This window comes from Ramularia collo-cygni (genome assembly GCF_900074925.1).
Source record: "Ramularia collo-cygni strain URUG2 genome assembly, contig: RCC_scaffold06, whole genome shotgun sequence".
NCBI lineage: Eukaryota > Fungi > Ascomycota > Dothideomycetes > Mycosphaerellales > Mycosphaerellaceae > Ramularia > Ramularia collo-cygni.
In genome coordinates this window covers 978,075-994,580 of record NW_019716260.1, presented here as the reverse complement: position 1 = coordinate 994,580, position 16,506 = coordinate 978,075, and the positions used below count along the sequence as shown (strand labels likewise).

At 52.9% G+C, this 16,506-nt stretch overlaps 7 protein-coding genes; 3 read left to right on the top strand and 4 right to left on the bottom strand.

Annotated features, from left to right (window-relative positions):
• Positions 1–117: 117 nt before the first annotated feature.
• RCC_04746 (related to glucan 1,4-alpha-maltohexaosidase precursor) lies at positions 118–2,045 on the bottom strand (the record flags this gene model as incomplete). XM_023770023.1 has 3 exons in its annotated part: positions 118–1,514; positions 1,567–1,743; positions 1,802–2,045. The coding sequence occupies 3 exons, from the start codon at positions 2,043–2,045 to the stop codon at positions 118–120; spliced, it is 1,818 nt and encodes a 605-aa protein (XP_023625791.1).
• Positions 2,046–2,556: 511 nt separating this feature from the next.
• Positions 2,557–3,779, bottom strand: RCC_04745 (probable mitochondrial phosphate transport protein MIR1; the record flags this gene model as incomplete). XM_023770022.1 has 4 exons in its annotated part: positions 2,557–2,596; positions 2,647–2,994; positions 3,051–3,470; positions 3,607–3,779. 4 exons carry the CDS (start codon positions 3,777–3,779, stop codon positions 2,557–2,559), a joined length of 981 nt encoding a protein of 326 aa, XP_023625790.1.
• Positions 3,780–5,144: 1,365 nt separating this feature from the next.
• On the top strand, positions 5,145–6,382 carry RCC_04744 (uncharacterized protein; the record flags this gene model as incomplete). XM_023770021.1 has 3 exons in its annotated part: positions 5,145–5,364; positions 5,411–5,979; positions 6,083–6,382. The coding sequence occupies 3 exons, from the start codon at positions 5,145–5,147 to the stop codon at positions 6,380–6,382; spliced, it is 1,089 nt and encodes a 362-aa protein (XP_023625789.1).
• Positions 6,383–8,207: 1,825 nt separating this feature from the next.
• On the bottom strand, positions 8,208–9,275 carry RCC_04743 (uncharacterized protein; the record flags this gene model as incomplete). The annotated part of the gene is made up of 1 exon (XM_023770020.1): positions 8,208–9,275. The coding sequence occupies one exon, from the start codon at positions 9,273–9,275 to the stop codon at positions 8,208–8,210; it is 1,068 nt and encodes a 355-aa protein (XP_023625788.1).
• Positions 9,276–10,379: 1,104 nt separating this feature from the next.
• RCC_04742 (related to translocation protein SEC63) lies at positions 10,380–12,571 on the top strand (the record flags this gene model as incomplete). XM_023770019.1 has 2 exons in its annotated part: positions 10,380–12,291; positions 12,357–12,571. 2 exons carry the CDS (start codon positions 10,380–10,382, stop codon positions 12,569–12,571), a joined length of 2,127 nt encoding a protein of 708 aa, XP_023625787.1.
• Positions 12,572–12,725: 154 nt separating this feature from the next.
• RCC_04741 (uncharacterized protein) lies at positions 12,726–14,176 on the bottom strand (the record flags this gene model as incomplete). XM_023770018.1 has 4 exons in its annotated part: positions 12,726–13,155; positions 13,238–13,421; positions 13,474–13,551; positions 13,606–14,176. 4 exons carry the CDS (start codon positions 14,174–14,176, stop codon positions 12,726–12,728), a joined length of 1,263 nt encoding a protein of 420 aa, XP_023625786.1.
• Positions 14,177–15,599: 1,423 nt separating this feature from the next.
• RCC_04740 (uncharacterized protein) lies at positions 15,600–16,448 on the top strand (the record flags this gene model as incomplete). The annotated part of the gene is made up of 1 exon (XM_023770017.1): positions 15,600–16,448. One exon carries the CDS (start codon positions 15,600–15,602, stop codon positions 16,446–16,448), a length of 849 nt encoding a protein of 282 aa, XP_023625785.1.
• Between the last annotated feature and the right edge of the window lie 58 nt (positions 16,449–16,506).

Genomic DNA, 16,506 nt, shown 5'->3' with positions numbered 1-16,506 from the left:
AGTCGAAGTGTTCGCACGGCCCTGTGCATGATTGACCGATGGTGAAGTACAACCTCGATCTTAGTAATAATAGGGCCACACCGCCTAGGTATGATCGATCCTCGTGCGAGATTGCTTCTACTGCCGATATGCATCGTGATCGAATTCAACAGGAAACATCCCCGTGGACAACACGTCTGCATGAACGTAGATGCAAACGCCCATGCCTCGACAGGCAAACACACCACAGCCATCATCATCAATGACGATCTCCGGCCTGCCTTCTTCCTCACTGAGAATATCGATCCATCTTTCACCAGGTCTGCCAGCTGCCATTTTCTTGATAGTCCACTTATCCGCCGAGCCAATACTCATGACCACCGCGCACCCGGGTCTGTCATGCGTGCCAGCGCGTGTCCAGCCGATGCATGACATGCTATCGAGGTAATCTCTCTGAGCGCCATACGCAAACAGCTTCCGCACTAGCATCAAAGATGGCAGAATAGACCTCGTCATGTTGGTAAGGCTCTGGCAGGGCACTTRACAAGCTGGGCCCTGAGACTTGTCGCCCAGCGTGCCGTACACGTCTCCCCAAAAGACGCTCGGATGGCCTTCTTGTCTCAATAGGATAAATGCATAGAATAGTGACTTGATGGTCGATCCCATGGGAGTATAGCTAGATTGTCCAGGCTGAGTGTCGTGGTTGGTTACAAATGTCACAGCCTGCCTAGGACGCAATGTAACCAGAGCTTGCTTGCCAGACTCACCGGGTCCAGGAAGTAAGGTCCGCAGATCTGCATTCTTGCTCCCTTTGCGCACATCCTCGGAAACCCGCGAGAAACTGTACAGCAACGGCGTATCGAAAGCATGAGCAAGGACAGCTGAGCCGGGAGGAGTGACAGCATCGATCCAGTCAAGTAAACCTTGGGCTTTGGATGACCAAAACTCCCCCACGATGAATACGTCTTTGTTGTGTCGACGTACGCTGCTGTTCTGAACGGTCGCGATCCATTCGCGAATGAAGTTTCGTGGAATGTGCTGCGCTGCGTCCAGCCGGAATCCACAAACACCTATGTCGTGCACCATCCACTGTCCCCAATTGAGAACGTCACGGCGGACCTCAGGATGCGCGTAGTATACATTCGAGAACATCAGGTAGTCGTAATTGCCATGTAACTTGTCGACGTCTTCAGCCCATCCTTTGCCCGGCCTTCTGGCAGCTAGCTTTCGTTCGGAAGGATCCTGTAGGGCGTTCGAGACTGCTTCCTTTGCAAACCTGGCCAGTCTGTTGAAGCCTAGTGTAGACTTGCTGGGGATAGGGAGTTGTTCCTGGTTGGGCTTGGGATATGTCRCAGGGTCGTCAATAATCTTGTAGATTGCGTTCCGTTGCATCCTTTGACACCAGTCTGTGCCACTAAAATGTTCGGCCGTCCACTTCATGGAGGAATACTTCATACCGTCCCGTTCACGTCCTGGAAAGTCATATCGCAGCCAAGCTTCAATCTTGCGGGGAGCACATGTTTCGACTCTGCGATCTGTTGTACTGTTAGCCACGCTCCCCAGATATGCGTATATCAACTGGCACACCTCCTTGATCGACCTCCACAGCCCAGCACTCATCCGTCCTGTCACCAGCCGTTTTGTGGTTCAACACAGTGTCCCATACCACGTCCACTCCGACCTCTCCAGCAACCCTCACGAGCTCATCCAACTCTTCTTTCGAACCCCATTTTGTACTTCTCGTCCACTTTTGATCGAATTCACCTGGCAGGGGTTAGCCCAGGAGCCACCTCTCTCTCATCTGGCATATCCAATGCCATACCCAGATCCCACAGGTCGTAGCAGTCGTAACCATTCCCTTGCGGTGCATTGGCTTTGCAGCCTGGCGGAACCCAGATTGAACTCACACCCAGCTCTTTCCACTTGGGTACAAGTCTAGCTAGGCGGCTCCAATGCGAATTTTCCGAGCGTGTCTCGTGGGGTGGAGGGGGTTGCGAGGCTGTGTGCCATTCAAATGCTTGGAAGAAGAGCGTGTTCTCCGGCGTTGCTGCAGATTCGCCAGACATGATGCTGCTGTTGAGGGTCTACGGCGATGAGAACAGTGAAAACGCAGCAACCTACCGTCGCAAGACGCCAGGTCAATCGCACCGCGCTGGGCGCCAGGATGATGTGGATTACACAGCGTCACACCGGAGATCAAGCGGCTGTGCACACCTGGAGCAAGTCTGTCCCCACATTGTCGTTGGATGGGTGAATGGAGGTGTTGGAATGTGGATGATGTTCGCAAGACGTGGCAATTGAGTTTGGCAAACCAAAGCATCTGGGCAATTCTTATAGCTGGGCTTGTTTGGTTTCAATCTCCGCTACTCATTGTAGGATTTGAAAGACATCAGATGATCATAACGCCGAATTCTGCATACTGTACAGCAAAGATGCACCTCTAATCGTCTACCAGCCAGAACCAGGTCTCATCACGGCCGAATAGGAAGAAGTGCCTCCCCCTTCACCTGTCCATACCACCTTGCTTTTCCGACACACCAAAGCTCACAACCTCATCATCTTGACGTATTAATCCGCTTACTTGGCGATCTCAACACCGCCGGTGGCTCCAATTGCCCTACAAGTGTGTTAGCGTGAATTAAAGATCATGGGTGCTGCAATACGTACTTCTTGATATCACCGTAGATGGCGAATTGACCAGCGGTCAGAGTACCGACCATGAAAAGACGGGCACCAATACCGCTGTAAGAACCACGAAGACCAAGCTCCTTGGCGATCTTGATCAGACGGCTGGTGGTGCCCTCACCTGGAAGACCCTTGCTCTTGTTGATCTTCGAAAGCATGGTATCGGCGGGCTGGGAGACGATGGCAGCGGCGAAACCGGCGATGAGACCAGAGCCGAGGTTGACAACGGTCTGCATTCCGTTGCTGGTGTTGGCCTTGTCGAAGAACTTCTGGTATGCGAGCTCAGACACCTTCTCGTATACGACGAACTTTGCCATGGTGTATGGGACCCTAGAGTATGTTAGAACGCGTCTTAACCCAAGCTTGTAAAGATCTGGCAAACATACTGCTTGAACAGGATTGGGCCGAATCCAGAGTAGAAAGCACCAACACCCTCAGTCTTCAAGATTTTGCTGAAACCAGAGACGAGACCAGTGGCAAAACCAGCCTCAGACACGAGACGAATACGGGTGGCCTCGAGCGGGCAGAGGGCAATATCGGCGATGAACTCGGCGCAGGCGGACGAAGCGAGGTAGACGGCGGTGCGGTTGTTGGAGGCGTTCTCGTAACCGATCAAGTTGATCGACTGTTGCTTGAAGAACTCATATCCACCGAACTTGAGCGCACCCTGGAGGAAGTAACCAGCGAAGGTTGGGCCAGCACCGGTCAGGAGAGCACCGGCACCCTCCTTGGCGATGACCTGGCGGAAACCGCCAATCAGGCCGCGGTTGTAGGTRGCAGGATCGAGCTGGATTCGTGTCTTGACGCTGGAATGAAAAGTGTTATTAGCATGATGTTCCCGGTAGTAGCTTCAATGGCTCTCGACAGGTTGCGCACCGCAGTGCAGTGGTTGTCCTCTTGCGCCCTCTCGCTCTTGTGGTAWTCATCGCCGGCAACACTTACACATCAACTGGAGTGAGGCCACCGTGGGTGACGGAGCAGCAGACAGCGCCGGCAAAAGCGAATCGCGAGTAAAGGGCGAGGCCGGACAGCTTCTCGGGGGTGGCAGCTTCAATGTTCTGCTTGACGGCATCCAGCTTGGAGCTGCCGGTGGAGGTGGGTGGTGCTTGGCTCATTGCGACGGCGGAAAAATACTCGTGAAGAGTGGTGTGGTATTATGGCCGGCGTTCCGGAGGTGGTGCTGTAGTGCTAGCAAAGGGAGTTGAAAGCGGAGTAGTATAGGAAGTCGTTGCTATTTTTCTTTGCTTTGTTGGGAAGGCTCGGAGGAGACCGGGGCGTGCCAGTGTTTAGCCGCCGATTGGTGCGAAGGCTATCGCGGATGCAGGCCGCGGGTTGACGTTATTGTGGGACCGGGCGCCTTCATTTACTTCTCACCTCACCTCTCGCGTATTCCAAGATCCCTTCTTGGAAATATCTGCGAAACAGCTCCGAGTAACTATAGTCGTGCGGCTCAGCCACGGAGCACCGCTTCTGCAAAGATGAACAATACACCGGGTCGGGATAAATGAGTCTGCGGAATCCAACAACGGATTCATCAGAACATTTTCTCTGAAGCAGAGTACGACTCGAGCAAGGAAGATTCTGAAACGATGYACCAGACTGTCGCAGAGAGCGCCAAACCTTCGATGATAGACCACAGTGGCAGGTATCTCTGGGGTCACACAGCACGCATGGCGCTCCAGGAGACCGACACCATGCTGGCGAAGTGGACTTCTTAAGCCCGTTTCGGTCAATGGTTAGAGCGCACGTAACCTCGCAAACCGGTCGCAAGAACATCCGGGAAAGGCTAGGGAATATCTACAACCCGCAAACCAATGTGAGCCATGTCTTGAGAGGCTCACAGCGACCTCCATTCTTCCACGAGGCTACGAGACGACCATTTGGCTGGGTCATATTCCAGCGAGTCTGATGAGATGGTGGGCGTCTTACTCAGGAGTTCACGCAGCAAATAGTGCACCGCAGCGTCTGCTTCACTGTAAGTCATTTGTCGTCGCTTGTTGGGACTGTCCTTTCGTTCTTTCATCCGTTCCTCGGTATAGGGAGCAACCATTTCTCAATCATGCAACACCCATTTCTTGCAGCACCTCCCCACCGGAGATGCTTTGTAGGCTGTCTCGGCAGATTGGTGCATTCGCAACACCATGCAAGCAGTCCGCCCTGTGTATGTTTCCTTCATGCAGTACATTCACTCACCTGCAAYCGTTGGACGTTCAGCCTAGACCTAGTTGGATGCGGATCACGTGAGGCCGTCTCCAAGGCAACCGGATCTGGCAAGAGCTGCGAGCCGCGCGTGATGCGCAGTGAATAGCACAAGCGCTGCGCCTCACTCATGATCACACTTCTCGCACCTTCTGCAAGCAGCCCTTCGCGACATCTCGACCTCATCTGGTCACCTCCACCACAACGTTTCACTGCAACAGCATTGAACTCGAACTGCCCTCGAAGTTCAACACCATTTCACGCGACCTTCAACGCGCAGCATGAGCGACCGCAGCATGAACGGCGGCAGCGTATCGAAGCGCAAGGAGTCGTCATCCTACCGCAGCCCTACAAGCAAACACTCTCGGAAGCGCGCGAGGACGACCAACGGCTTCGTCAATACACCTCGGAATGTTGAGAGTGACGGCGAGAGTGACGGCGGCAACACTGTCAAAGTCGCCGCGAAGCCTGCGAATGCCTTGACCGTCGTCCGCAAGAGATGTGAGTGCAGTCCGACCTCGAGACATTGATATACTGACATTTTCAGATGAGCAAGAACGGCTGGAGCACGCGCGCACCGTTGAAGAGCTGAACGCAAAGCTTGAAGCAAGCGAGCGCAAGACGGCTGAGTATCGTACCAAGTACAAGCATGGCATGAAGGATAATGTGGAGAAGAACACCGCATCGGCCGATAAGCGTRTTGCGGATACTGAGAAGAAGATCAAAGATTTGAGACAGAAGCACAAGGAGGACATTGTCGCCATCCGGGAGGAACTCGTCCTGGCTGCCAAGGATGAAGTCAAGCCAACTGCGCGGAAGACCAACTCTGCTGAACAGGCTTACGAAGATGCCGATACCGCGCTGAAGCACTTGAACGCTTTGGATCCCGAGCAGCACAAGAGCCTCGTCGAAGATCAGCGTGTGTGTATCAAATTAGTGGCGCAGCTGGACAGGGCCCACGTCACGATCGCCAGATTACAGGAGGGAACGGTCCTGACCCAGAACGAGGCTACCAAGGAKTGTGCCGAAGCTATGGAAATGCTCGAGACAGATCTCAGAAATGCTGCGGAGGACATGCGCACGAACTCTACCCTTTCTAACCAGAAGAAGACGCTGGTAAGTACAGTCCGCAGAATGTGTGGGCTACGCGCGTGCCTCGGTGCTCACACAAAGCTACGAAATGCCAAAGATCTCTACTAACGCTCCGTTCTCCACCCAGACGAAGAAGGTGCTTGTGGCGCTGAAGGAAGCCGAGCCGGTGTTCATGGCTCACGCTCAGTTGAACCAGGCTAAGGCCAAGGCTAAGCCCGAAACCCCGAAGCTGACGACGCCTGTCATCGACAGCTCCGTACTCATGCGGAAGAACAACCAGCTCCAGGCAACGGTCAATGATCTTCAGTTCAAGCTGAAAGATGTTCGTGGCAAGCTTGAGGAGGAAGTTCAGATGCGTCAGAAAGCGGAGGCAGTTGCAGAGGGAGAATCCAAGGAGGGTGGGGAGGCTTCCACGATCGGCGAGTAGTGGCAATTGAGCGTTCAAGGTGTGATCTGTCGCTGGTGTCTTCGGCCATGACACCGATCGCATGAGTGGTGGTGAAGGCTGCGGGAGCATCCTCCTTGACACTTACGAGCCATCCATTTGCTTTTCTGCGAAGCCGGGAGGTGGATATTTTACGAGGGTTTATGAGGCACATGGCGTTTGCGTGATTTGTTTGCGGGCAACAGACGAGTATCGATCCTGTTGGGTATCAACCCACCTCAAGGACGGGCAATGAACGTCGCTTATGCATTACGGTAAAAGTTCATCCGAATGGATCTCCTATCAGCCCATCTTCGACACTGTGTCTGTTTTGTTTGTGAACAATTGCGTAACGGCTTGATGTTGAAGATAGAAGACGATGGTCTCGAGAACGACAGTGGGTAGAGTAGTTGCTGTGCTCCCGCATCATGGGCGGTATGTCTAGACGCACTGTGACTGCCAAGATATTCACATGAAAGAGCCAATTGGCTCCACGACCTGCCCCCGCAATATCGTCAGTCGTCTTCCGTCATTGCGCATGTAAGATACCGCTTCAAGACCACTGACACTCAGGAATCGCTAAGGGCCGCCATAATAGTCACGCATCATCATGCGCAATAATCTCTGCTCTCAACTTTCCCATTCATGCTTGACTACCAAACCCACCACCTCAGCCCAGGCATACACCCTCCATTCCTAACCCTAACAAGCCCCTTCCTTGGACAAATACTCCTACTCTCCTCCACACTCCCCCTCGTCCTCGACAAATCGCAATGCGAAGGCTGCGTAACCAGAGTAAGTTGCCCCACCTTCGACTTCGCAACACACATCGCTTTAACCTCCTCCATCGACAAGACTCTCCATCCTCGCTCCACCGAAAGAAATTCCTCCCAGATCAGAACATCTGAATACCAAAGCCCACTGCATTCGAGCCTGACTTGTCGACTGGAATTGAAAAATGTTGGTTCTCGAAATATGGATCCATGACGAGGTCCTTGTTGTTTGCGAGTTTCGAGCTCTGCGTACATTGCCATGACATAGATGCTATTACGTATCTCGCCTGGAAGACGGAAGAGGAACGATTGTGCGTTTTGGAGCTGAATGATTCGTTGGCGGAAGGTTTCTATTTCGTTTTTGATGATTTCGAGATCCTTGTAGGACATGGTGTCGAGCACATCGACGTTGCCTGTGGAGCGTTTCTCCATTTTGAGATTTGTTGTATGGTCTGACAGGTAAGGCAAAGGAAGTTGTTGTATTAAAACGACTGGTTGTATCGATGTTCATCAAGGTGGTCTTTCAAGGTGCCTTTCTAATTCGATCGGGCCATCAATGTTGCGACTTTGCGCTGTGCCGACGTCTAAATCACGCGAGGCGGTTCTATAGACCTTCGATTTGCAGGTCTGTGGAGAGTGATTGAATGGGACCTGCGCAAAGCGCGGTAATATTGTACTGAGATATGTAGCTCAGCTCCCCCTGCAGCTCGCGTGGAGAACGATGCGTTGGCTGCTATTCTTGGATCATTGCAAGCCAAGGCGCCCCGCCCAGTGATACCATCGCAGCATGCTTCCAATGAATACATGTCTCTACTATGAGTTCGTCTCCAATCCCTCAAGCAATGCGTGATATTCAGCTTACTGTGCCTTCATGCGCTGCCACAAGGCGCGGCTTGCCCCACGCACTCAACACTAGAAGCGGAGCTTGGGAGTATATGCTGCGAGTACATCAACACCCGTCTTGAAACCAACAAACACGTCGATGACCCTCACGAGCAAGACAGAAAGTTTCTAGCCTTTGCTCAGCTCAAGCACGGCCTGACCCAATCGTTCCCTCACACACTCATCCTTCTTTGCTGTGGGGAGTCCGCATACTCTTGCACTGCTGCCATTGGGATCTTGCTTGGCACAGCGTTTGATGGCAGTCTTTGAGCACGCACGTGATCGACGTAGGTTCTCGGGGGCCGCAAGCGATCTGACGACATCATTTGCGCGATTCCACTTGGTTGGATTGAAGCTTGAGAATAGTGAGATACGCCGGTAGCCGCAGTTTTGAGCGTATCATAGGACGTGCTTCCAGTTCTGTCGCTCTCGCCAAGCTCAGTTTTGAACGGATGGTAGTCTGTTTCCGTGGTTCGGTCAACGATAGCATTCTTCGAGCGCTCTGCTAGCGCCGAAACAGTCTTTGCGATGGGTGTGGTAGATGATAGGGAGCTGTTGCGGTAGAGTCTTCTGCATCGTTTTGTGAGCGACCGAGGACGAGGTAGGGCAAAGTGGCTACGCCGACGAATGCCAACACCATTTCCACAGGGATGGCGCTGAGGCTTCAACCTGGCGATCACCACCACAATTCTCTCGACAGTGGCGTTCTTTGTAGTCTTGCGATCCCGCTTGCTGGACGGGGGGCTCTTTGGCAACGACAGACCATTCAGTTGAATGATCAGATCGGGAGCCCCAGGGGGTAAGGTCGTCTTATCAGCTCGATCCTGCACGCCGCTTTGTGCCGGATTGCTCCAAGGCGCTGGTGTGTCTGGCTTCGTCCACATCGTTGTCGTAGCGGCGAATGGATTTGGAATCGCAATCACGGCAGGTCTCGCAGGTCGAGGAGAAATTTCTCGGGTAGTGTTCATGTCCTCTCGCATGCAAACCCTCTTCGTACTCCGATGAATACGATGGTTGGATTCGCTGTCAGACGAAGATTCCGATGGCGACGGAGAAGCACGAGGCGTTTGACCGAGGACGTTGAGAGTTTTGAGTGCAGCACCCAAATTTCGTAGATTCCTGGTTGTAAGCTGCGATTGAATTGAAGGTAGACTGCAATGCCATTGCTCGGATGTTTGGAAAGAAACAGTGGGTGATTGGAGTTCCACAGTCTTTACGGACTCGAGTGCTGTTATTGCCATGATGGTTGGTGGTCGTAATGATGTGGAATGTGTAGCAGAGACGATTGATAGAGTAGAGCGTGTCAAAAAGTATGCTGAACAGCTGATCACAAGCCGATGATGCGGAACTAGCCAATACCCTACCTGTGGGGCGATACAAACGATACCTACATTCGCTGGCACGGAGCATGACCCATGAATATATAGCCGGAAGGCGATCGTCCAGCAACTGCTCAAAGGCTTGGTCTGTGTTGCATCTGGCTTGCCGCCAGCGAGACAATCACCAGTGAGTGGCGTTGGAGGTCTGGAATTCCGAGAGCGCTGCAGATACCCGTCAAACTCACTCTGGTGGGCCGGGATTAGCAAACGGGCGTACTTTCCTCCTCAGCTTTGACGGTCCCCAGCGGTGCGCAACTGCTACCTGCCTCAGTGGGCAACATGCCGTCGCAAGTGAACCTCGGCCGAAGGGGATCCTCAAGCCTCGCGTGGACTCACTCYATGGAGAGGAAAGCGCCGGCAGAAGACGAATGAACCATGTTCAAGAGCTGAAATTTACCGCTGTGCCTCCGCAGACGGGCGATGGGTGCGCAGCGTGACCTCGTCTGCTGAGGTGGGCGGCCTATCCTGAGACGGGTTCAAGCCGAATCCTATTCCTCCGATCAATCAACATCAGCCAGCGCTGACATCGACGCCAACGGGCTATTCTCCTTGGAATGGAGACCGGGTGGGCGCAGGGGAGGAGATGACGACGAGACAGCTGAGACTTGCGGACGATGCAGGTCGACAGGGGTGTTTTGAATCTGATCTTTGATCGTGCTTGCCCGCCCTGCTGACTGATGCACCAAGGCACGCTTTCCTTCGCTTCTTCCCGTACCCCTTCCCGCACTGCCGATCCATGACATTTCTGGCGCCAGCTCCTTTGAGAAAGAGCGGCCACCTGTCTGCACTTCAACAACCACGCAACGTTCACACTTGTCCATTTCTTTCTGATCCCGCACATAACATCCCTTGGGCGAATTCATGGTCTGAACCTCTGGTCTCTGGCTTCCTCATTCGGATTGAACTGGCCTGGCAGAGTAGCCCACTGACGAGTTTCCTTCTGTTGCTCTTACCCACGTCGCGGCCATGTCCAACGAATATAACTACGATGCCGACGCGCAATTCTTCCCATTCTTCGTGCTCACCGTCACCTCACTGGTCACATTACCCCTGACCTACTCACTGCTCCGCAAGCCCGCCGACGCGTCCAAGCTGGCAAAGGCTGGCCACATCGATTCGAGCTTTCGCCCCGAAAATGCAGACATTATAGACACGCAGCGCGCCAAGCAGAAGCGCAAGGAGCGGCGGCTGAAGCGTACGCTGATTGCTGGCGCGGGATGGATGGTAATGGCTTACATGTGTTACCTCATGTACGTGACCGTACGCACCGCGCCACAGATCTGGAATCCGTATGACATCCTTGAAGTCGGAATGTCGGCTTCTGAGAAAGAGATCAAGTCTCGTTACAGGAAGTTGTCGACAACGATGCATCCGGACAAGCGTCAGCCAAACGAGGCGCTCAATGAGACTGCAGAGGCCATCAACGATGCGTGGGTGGAAATCGTCAAGGCCTACAAGGCATTGACGGACGAGGACGTGCGCAGAAACTTCATCGAATATGGCAATCCCGACGGAAAACAGAGTACAAGTTTCGGCATTGCGCTCCCGCAGTTCCTCATTGCTGGTGGTAGCGGCAAGTACGTCCTGGCGATCTATGGTCTGCTACTTGGAATTGGTCTCCCTTGGCTGGTCGGAAAGTGGTGGTATGGGATGCAAAGTATGACTCGGGAGCGAGTACTGGTCACCACGGCAGGCAACATGTTCAAGGAGTATAACGACCGCATGGACGGCGGAGATGTTGCAGCAGCGGTGGCCAGCGCAGCGGAGTTCAAGGACATCTTGCACGGAACAAAAGCAGACAGCGGTCTAGGCAAGGTAGAGAAAAAGCTATACTCTTCCACGGAGAGCAGTGCCGTCATGTTGGCCAAGGACAGGAAGAAGATTCAGGATCTTGAAGACCCTGTCCGTCGGAAAACACTTGCTTTGCTGTGGGCGTATCTTACCCGGCTCGATCTCGAAGACAAAACACTGGAAGCGGAAAAGTACGAACTCGCACCTACAGCACTTCAACTGGAAGAAGCATTCGTGGCAATCTGTTTGGCATATGGCTTCTCAGCGCCGGTCTTAGCTTCCTACCACTTGAGTCAGAGTTTGATCCAAGCTCTACCACCTACGCCCGTTGGACGTGCGCCTCTCTTACAACTTCCGCACTTTACACCCAGCATCATCCGCAGCATCGAATCATCTGCGAGTAGCAGCAAGGAACACATGACCATTCAATCCTTCATGGCGCTGCCATCGGAGCAGCGTCAAGCCCTTGCCCAAGCGGCTGGYTTGACCAGGGACCGACTGAAAGCAGCCGAAGGCGTCGCTCTTCAACTGCCATACCTCAAGGTGGAACGAGCGTTTTTCAAAGTGCAGGGCGAAAAGTACCTAACACCGTCGTCCCTCGTCCAGTATGTTGTCAAAGCACGCTTTATCCCACCAGGAACACCGGCAGCCAGCATCCCACCAGTGAACGAGAAAGACTTGCTAGACATTGATCCCGCCGAAGGTGACCTGAAGGCACAGAAAGTTGAGCAAGAGCAGCACAATGTTCCGCTTGCACACGCACCGTACTTCGCGCGAGACCGTGCGCCTCGATGGCACATCTTCCTCGCCGACAACCGCCAGGGCAAGATTGCCGTGCCTCCTTTCACTTTCTCTAGTTTCGACAAGAAGCCTTTCGMCAGCGAAGGCAAGCCCACTTTCAATGTCGTGACCCTTAAGATGCAATTTGCTGCGCCGCCACAGGCCGGAGAGTACAAGTTCCAGATGAACCTGGTTTGCGACAGTTATGTCGGATTCGATCACAAGCAGGATGCCGTCATGACCGTGGACGATGCCAGCAAAGCGGTCGAGGTGGGAGATGACGATGACATCTCAGAGCCCGATGAAGGTATGTACAACTCCTGTGACAATTGCAATGATTACTCGGCGGCAGAAGCTTACACATGTACCCAGACTCTATCGCAGGCCAGATGGCAGCTCTCCAAGGCAAGCCCGTTAGCGACGGCACTCAACCAGCTCGCCGCAATGCCAAACTTCGCGAGAAGCTTGACGCCGAGGAGAGCGACTACGAAAGCAACACTGATGAGGATGAAGACGAAGAGAGCGAGACGGACACAGATACCGAYTCCGAGGCGGAGGGAGCTGCCAAGCCAAAGGGCTGGTGGTAGCTAACTGCAAAAGCTGTAATCATGTCAGACACGAACGACTAATAGTCAGATGCTATCCACAAGCAGCGGCTATCGCTGCACTCGATGACTATACCCGGAAGTTCTCCGTAGCACAAAAATATGGGAAGCTGCTTCGATTCTAGCCCAACATGCCTCACAATTCATTTCGCTTGCGAGGAGCGGGTACCACCACGTCTAATCTGCCGCCAATCTTGACCCGAACCGGACCCCACGAAACATCCTCCTTGGTGTGTCCAGAGTCGTAAAGCATCGAGACGCGAGCAATGTCCCCTTCGGACAACTTGGTGCTCTTTAGATCGCCGTTGACTCCACCTCCCATCCAAACGGGCGCGCCAACGCTACCACCTGGACCGCGTCTGAAGAGCACGTACTTTTTGCCAGCTTTATCTATGCTCATCAAGTCGGCGTCGTACATCATGATACTCTCGAAGTCGAATCTGTCGGACTTAACCATGTTGTTCACGATAGCTTGGCTCTCCACGGTGTCCATGTGCTGGGCGTCTCCGCGGATGTACTCGAGGACGGCGGGGAAGAACTTTGAAGCGTATAGTTCGTGGTTGCAACTGTGATTAGATTAGCAAAGGTCAGTATGTCCCAGCCATTATTGGTAGAAGAAGATGGCGCGCGAAGTGGAGTTGAACGTACATTCGAGACATTTTCTCCTTCATTGATAACTCTTCTCCATGGTCATCGTCATCAAACCAGCCTTCTTCATCGATATCAGCTTTCTCGTAAGCTTGTTCGTAACCTTTCAAATTCTTGCATTTGAAATAAATGTATTCATTACGATCTGGCCGCTGATGTTCATGCTGTAAACCCATGACGTGACCTGAGTTGGGGTTAGCAATGGATTTTGGCTGGTCCCTATACAAGCGACATACCCCATTCATGACCCATATCTCGCTCTGCTTCCTCGAATTGACCCCAGCTGTACTGAGGCGCATATGAACAGAATTTCACTAAGAGATGTTAGCCCCCAAAGATCATGCCGAACCAAAATCGTTTAGACATACTGTAATGTCGGTGAGGTATAATCGGCTGGCCTTTCGGAGCATATCTGTAACCAACAGTCGAAGCAGTATAGCACTCTGGACCATGGTTCCATTCATCATTGCCGTCGATCGTCTCATCTGATATCATCAACGCGTCCTTGGCTACACCTAAACCCGAGCAAATACACATGTTCTTGTCGCGACAAGTGGGCTCGACGGTGATTGCGAGGGATGAGACGAGTGTTGCTTGAGACCATGCAGCGATGGATCGATCGACCACGGCCTGGAGGTTCTTCGCCGACCGCTTGTCTTTGAAGCAGTACCGAATTGGCTGCACGACTTTTGGCGAGCTGCATGTCACGGGCCAGGGGTAGTAGTATGGAGAGAGGTAGCTTTGGTCGGCTCCTGGTGCTGGAAGTGTCTTTACTCCGTACCAGCGTTTCAGGAGCTCGTGACCAGGGTGTGCCGTTATTGAGTTGTTCGTGAAGTCTTGGGGGAATTGGAACGAGTCATGTTGATATCGTCTGTGCAATGAACATGACTGTGCGGAGCAGATCAGAGATACCAACAGTAAGGCCACAGCAGAAAGCATCAAGTTGCCGTCGAACTGGGTTGTTTGTGGTAGTGAATGGCTGTTGATGTTGTATCACTCAAGCCTGAGAGGAGATGATGTTGTTAAGAGAATGGCCAATGTAATTGAAAAGTACTGACTGATATAGAGAGAGAAGTGGATACCACCCAGAGTCTTAAAACGTGAACGCTTGTGCGATATGCTCGCCACATGAACGATGAAGTGAAGCCGTGAGGGAGACTGGCATTCTCACTATAGCAACAGCAAGTGACTCAAAGAAAAAGCAGGCATGTGCCCCTGAAATACTCCAAGTCAAGCGGGATGAATGCAAATCGCACGAGATTGATATCAAGTAGTCGGTGCGTGGCAGCAACCGCTGGAAATCACGAAGCAYGTGTCGACACAATTCCCATGGTATCTTGAAATGTACTGGTGATGTACGAGCGAAGGTCCGAACGATGTAGCACGGTATCCCGTCAAATGGCACATGGAGGATGGTGGGGACATTGAAGTACCGATAGGATCATCGTGTGATAAGTAGGCCAGGTAGCGTCGAACACTTGTCGCCAGGACCAGAGATTTTTCATATTTCAGATGAATGAGCATATCTTGTTCGCTGGTTTGCATTCTCGGACATGGTTTGTGCCAGTTCGAAAATGGCCGACGTTAGATGGGAAAAGGGAATGAACACGAGCACTGTAGGGCACCAGCGCTCTGCAGATGTCCAGCTCTTAGACCTCCGTCTGGATCAGCGATWCATTCCCGTCAACGAAGGTGATCAGCATGATGATGTTGATGCTGTCCAAACGCAAAATCATAAATAGAAGCGGAAGAAAGATGTACCGTCGCCTAGCCCACAATAATTCGTGGCGGAGGCTGGTTAGCGTCCAGGGTCTCCAAAGTCTCACCGGGCCTCGTATCCATGCTGTTGCCCAGCTTGATGACAATGATTACGCCCAGCGCTGGTCGCGCTTCTTCGCGTGAGTTGGGAGATATTCAACAACGACTCTTACCGTCGCCGACTTGATTGAGCTCGATCCGTCCCAGCGAATTCCCGCCCGCTTTCCGAAGACCTGTCGAAACCTCGCTTTGTGGGGGTACCATAGACCACGGAAGACGACAGCATATGCCCCATCTACCGTGAAGCTGCTGCAGTGAAAGAGGACAGGAAAGAGAAGGGTTGCGAATCAGCGGAAACCAATTAGGTGGAGGCGTGAACTTCCGCGACACTGGACGCGCTTCGACGGCTCCGGGTGCCTGGCCGCCCGAGAGCGCAAGTCTATGAACCAGCCGGCCCTTCAACCGCTRCCGATACGAGACATGATCATGTTGCGTGGTATTGGAAGGTCGGCGCCTCGATATCGTGGTTCGCGATACTTGGAGGGTAACTACATGAGAGCTGTCATGAACAATTCCAAAAGCTGATGCAGGCCCCAGCTTCCTAATGCTGCCGGCGACATTTGAAAATGTCGATGAACTTCGAGTCGCAAAGGCCGTTGTCGTCATATTCGCAATCGCTCTACTTGCAGCAGGCTTCTCCTTCACCGGACTGATTTGCTTCGCTGTGAAAAACCGGGAATTCCAGACCGAGTCTATATTCTTCCCAGCATTGGTGTCCTGTATTATCGGTCTCCTGACAATCCTATATGATTTTCTCGTCTTCACGCGGTATCATTGGAATACCGCAGCTTTGATCACTACCGTTGTAGCAGCTGTTGGCAGTATTGTATACGGCTCGCTCCTCTTCTTGACGCAGCGCAAGATTGGAGGCAGGAGAGGCAGCACAGCCCGGAAGAGCTCACCGCAGCGAGGGGGCACGTCCATTAGCCTGGTCCCCCTGAACCACAAAGATAGCGAAACCACCCTGGATCCCAACTATTACAACAACTACAACCGAAACATGTTTCCGGCAGCGCATACACCATCACCACACTCAGCTCAAAGCGGTGGCTACGATCCTCACTCCGTCACCGAGGAGGAGATGCAACGACAGCAAATGTTGATGCTCCTCCTCCAAAATCAGCCGCCAGCAGCATCTCCCAATCCAACGCAGAGCAGCAGCACCTTTCATATTGACTGGCAAGGTCGAGAGGATGAGGAACCGCCATCACAGGGGTATTATGGCCCACAGCGGTCTGCGTTTCCCCAGACTGCCTACCCAGGTCCAGGTGGCGAGGCACGTCCCTGGGATGGTATCTTCAGGGCACCTCCTAGAGTATCAATGTCAACCCATGAACGTCCGAGGAGTCAGGAACACCGAGATGCCAGGCGTCAGGAAATTGAGAGGGGATAGAGACTTCCAGACAGATTTCCGACTCYGCATTGTACTTTATTTATCATGGATATCCACG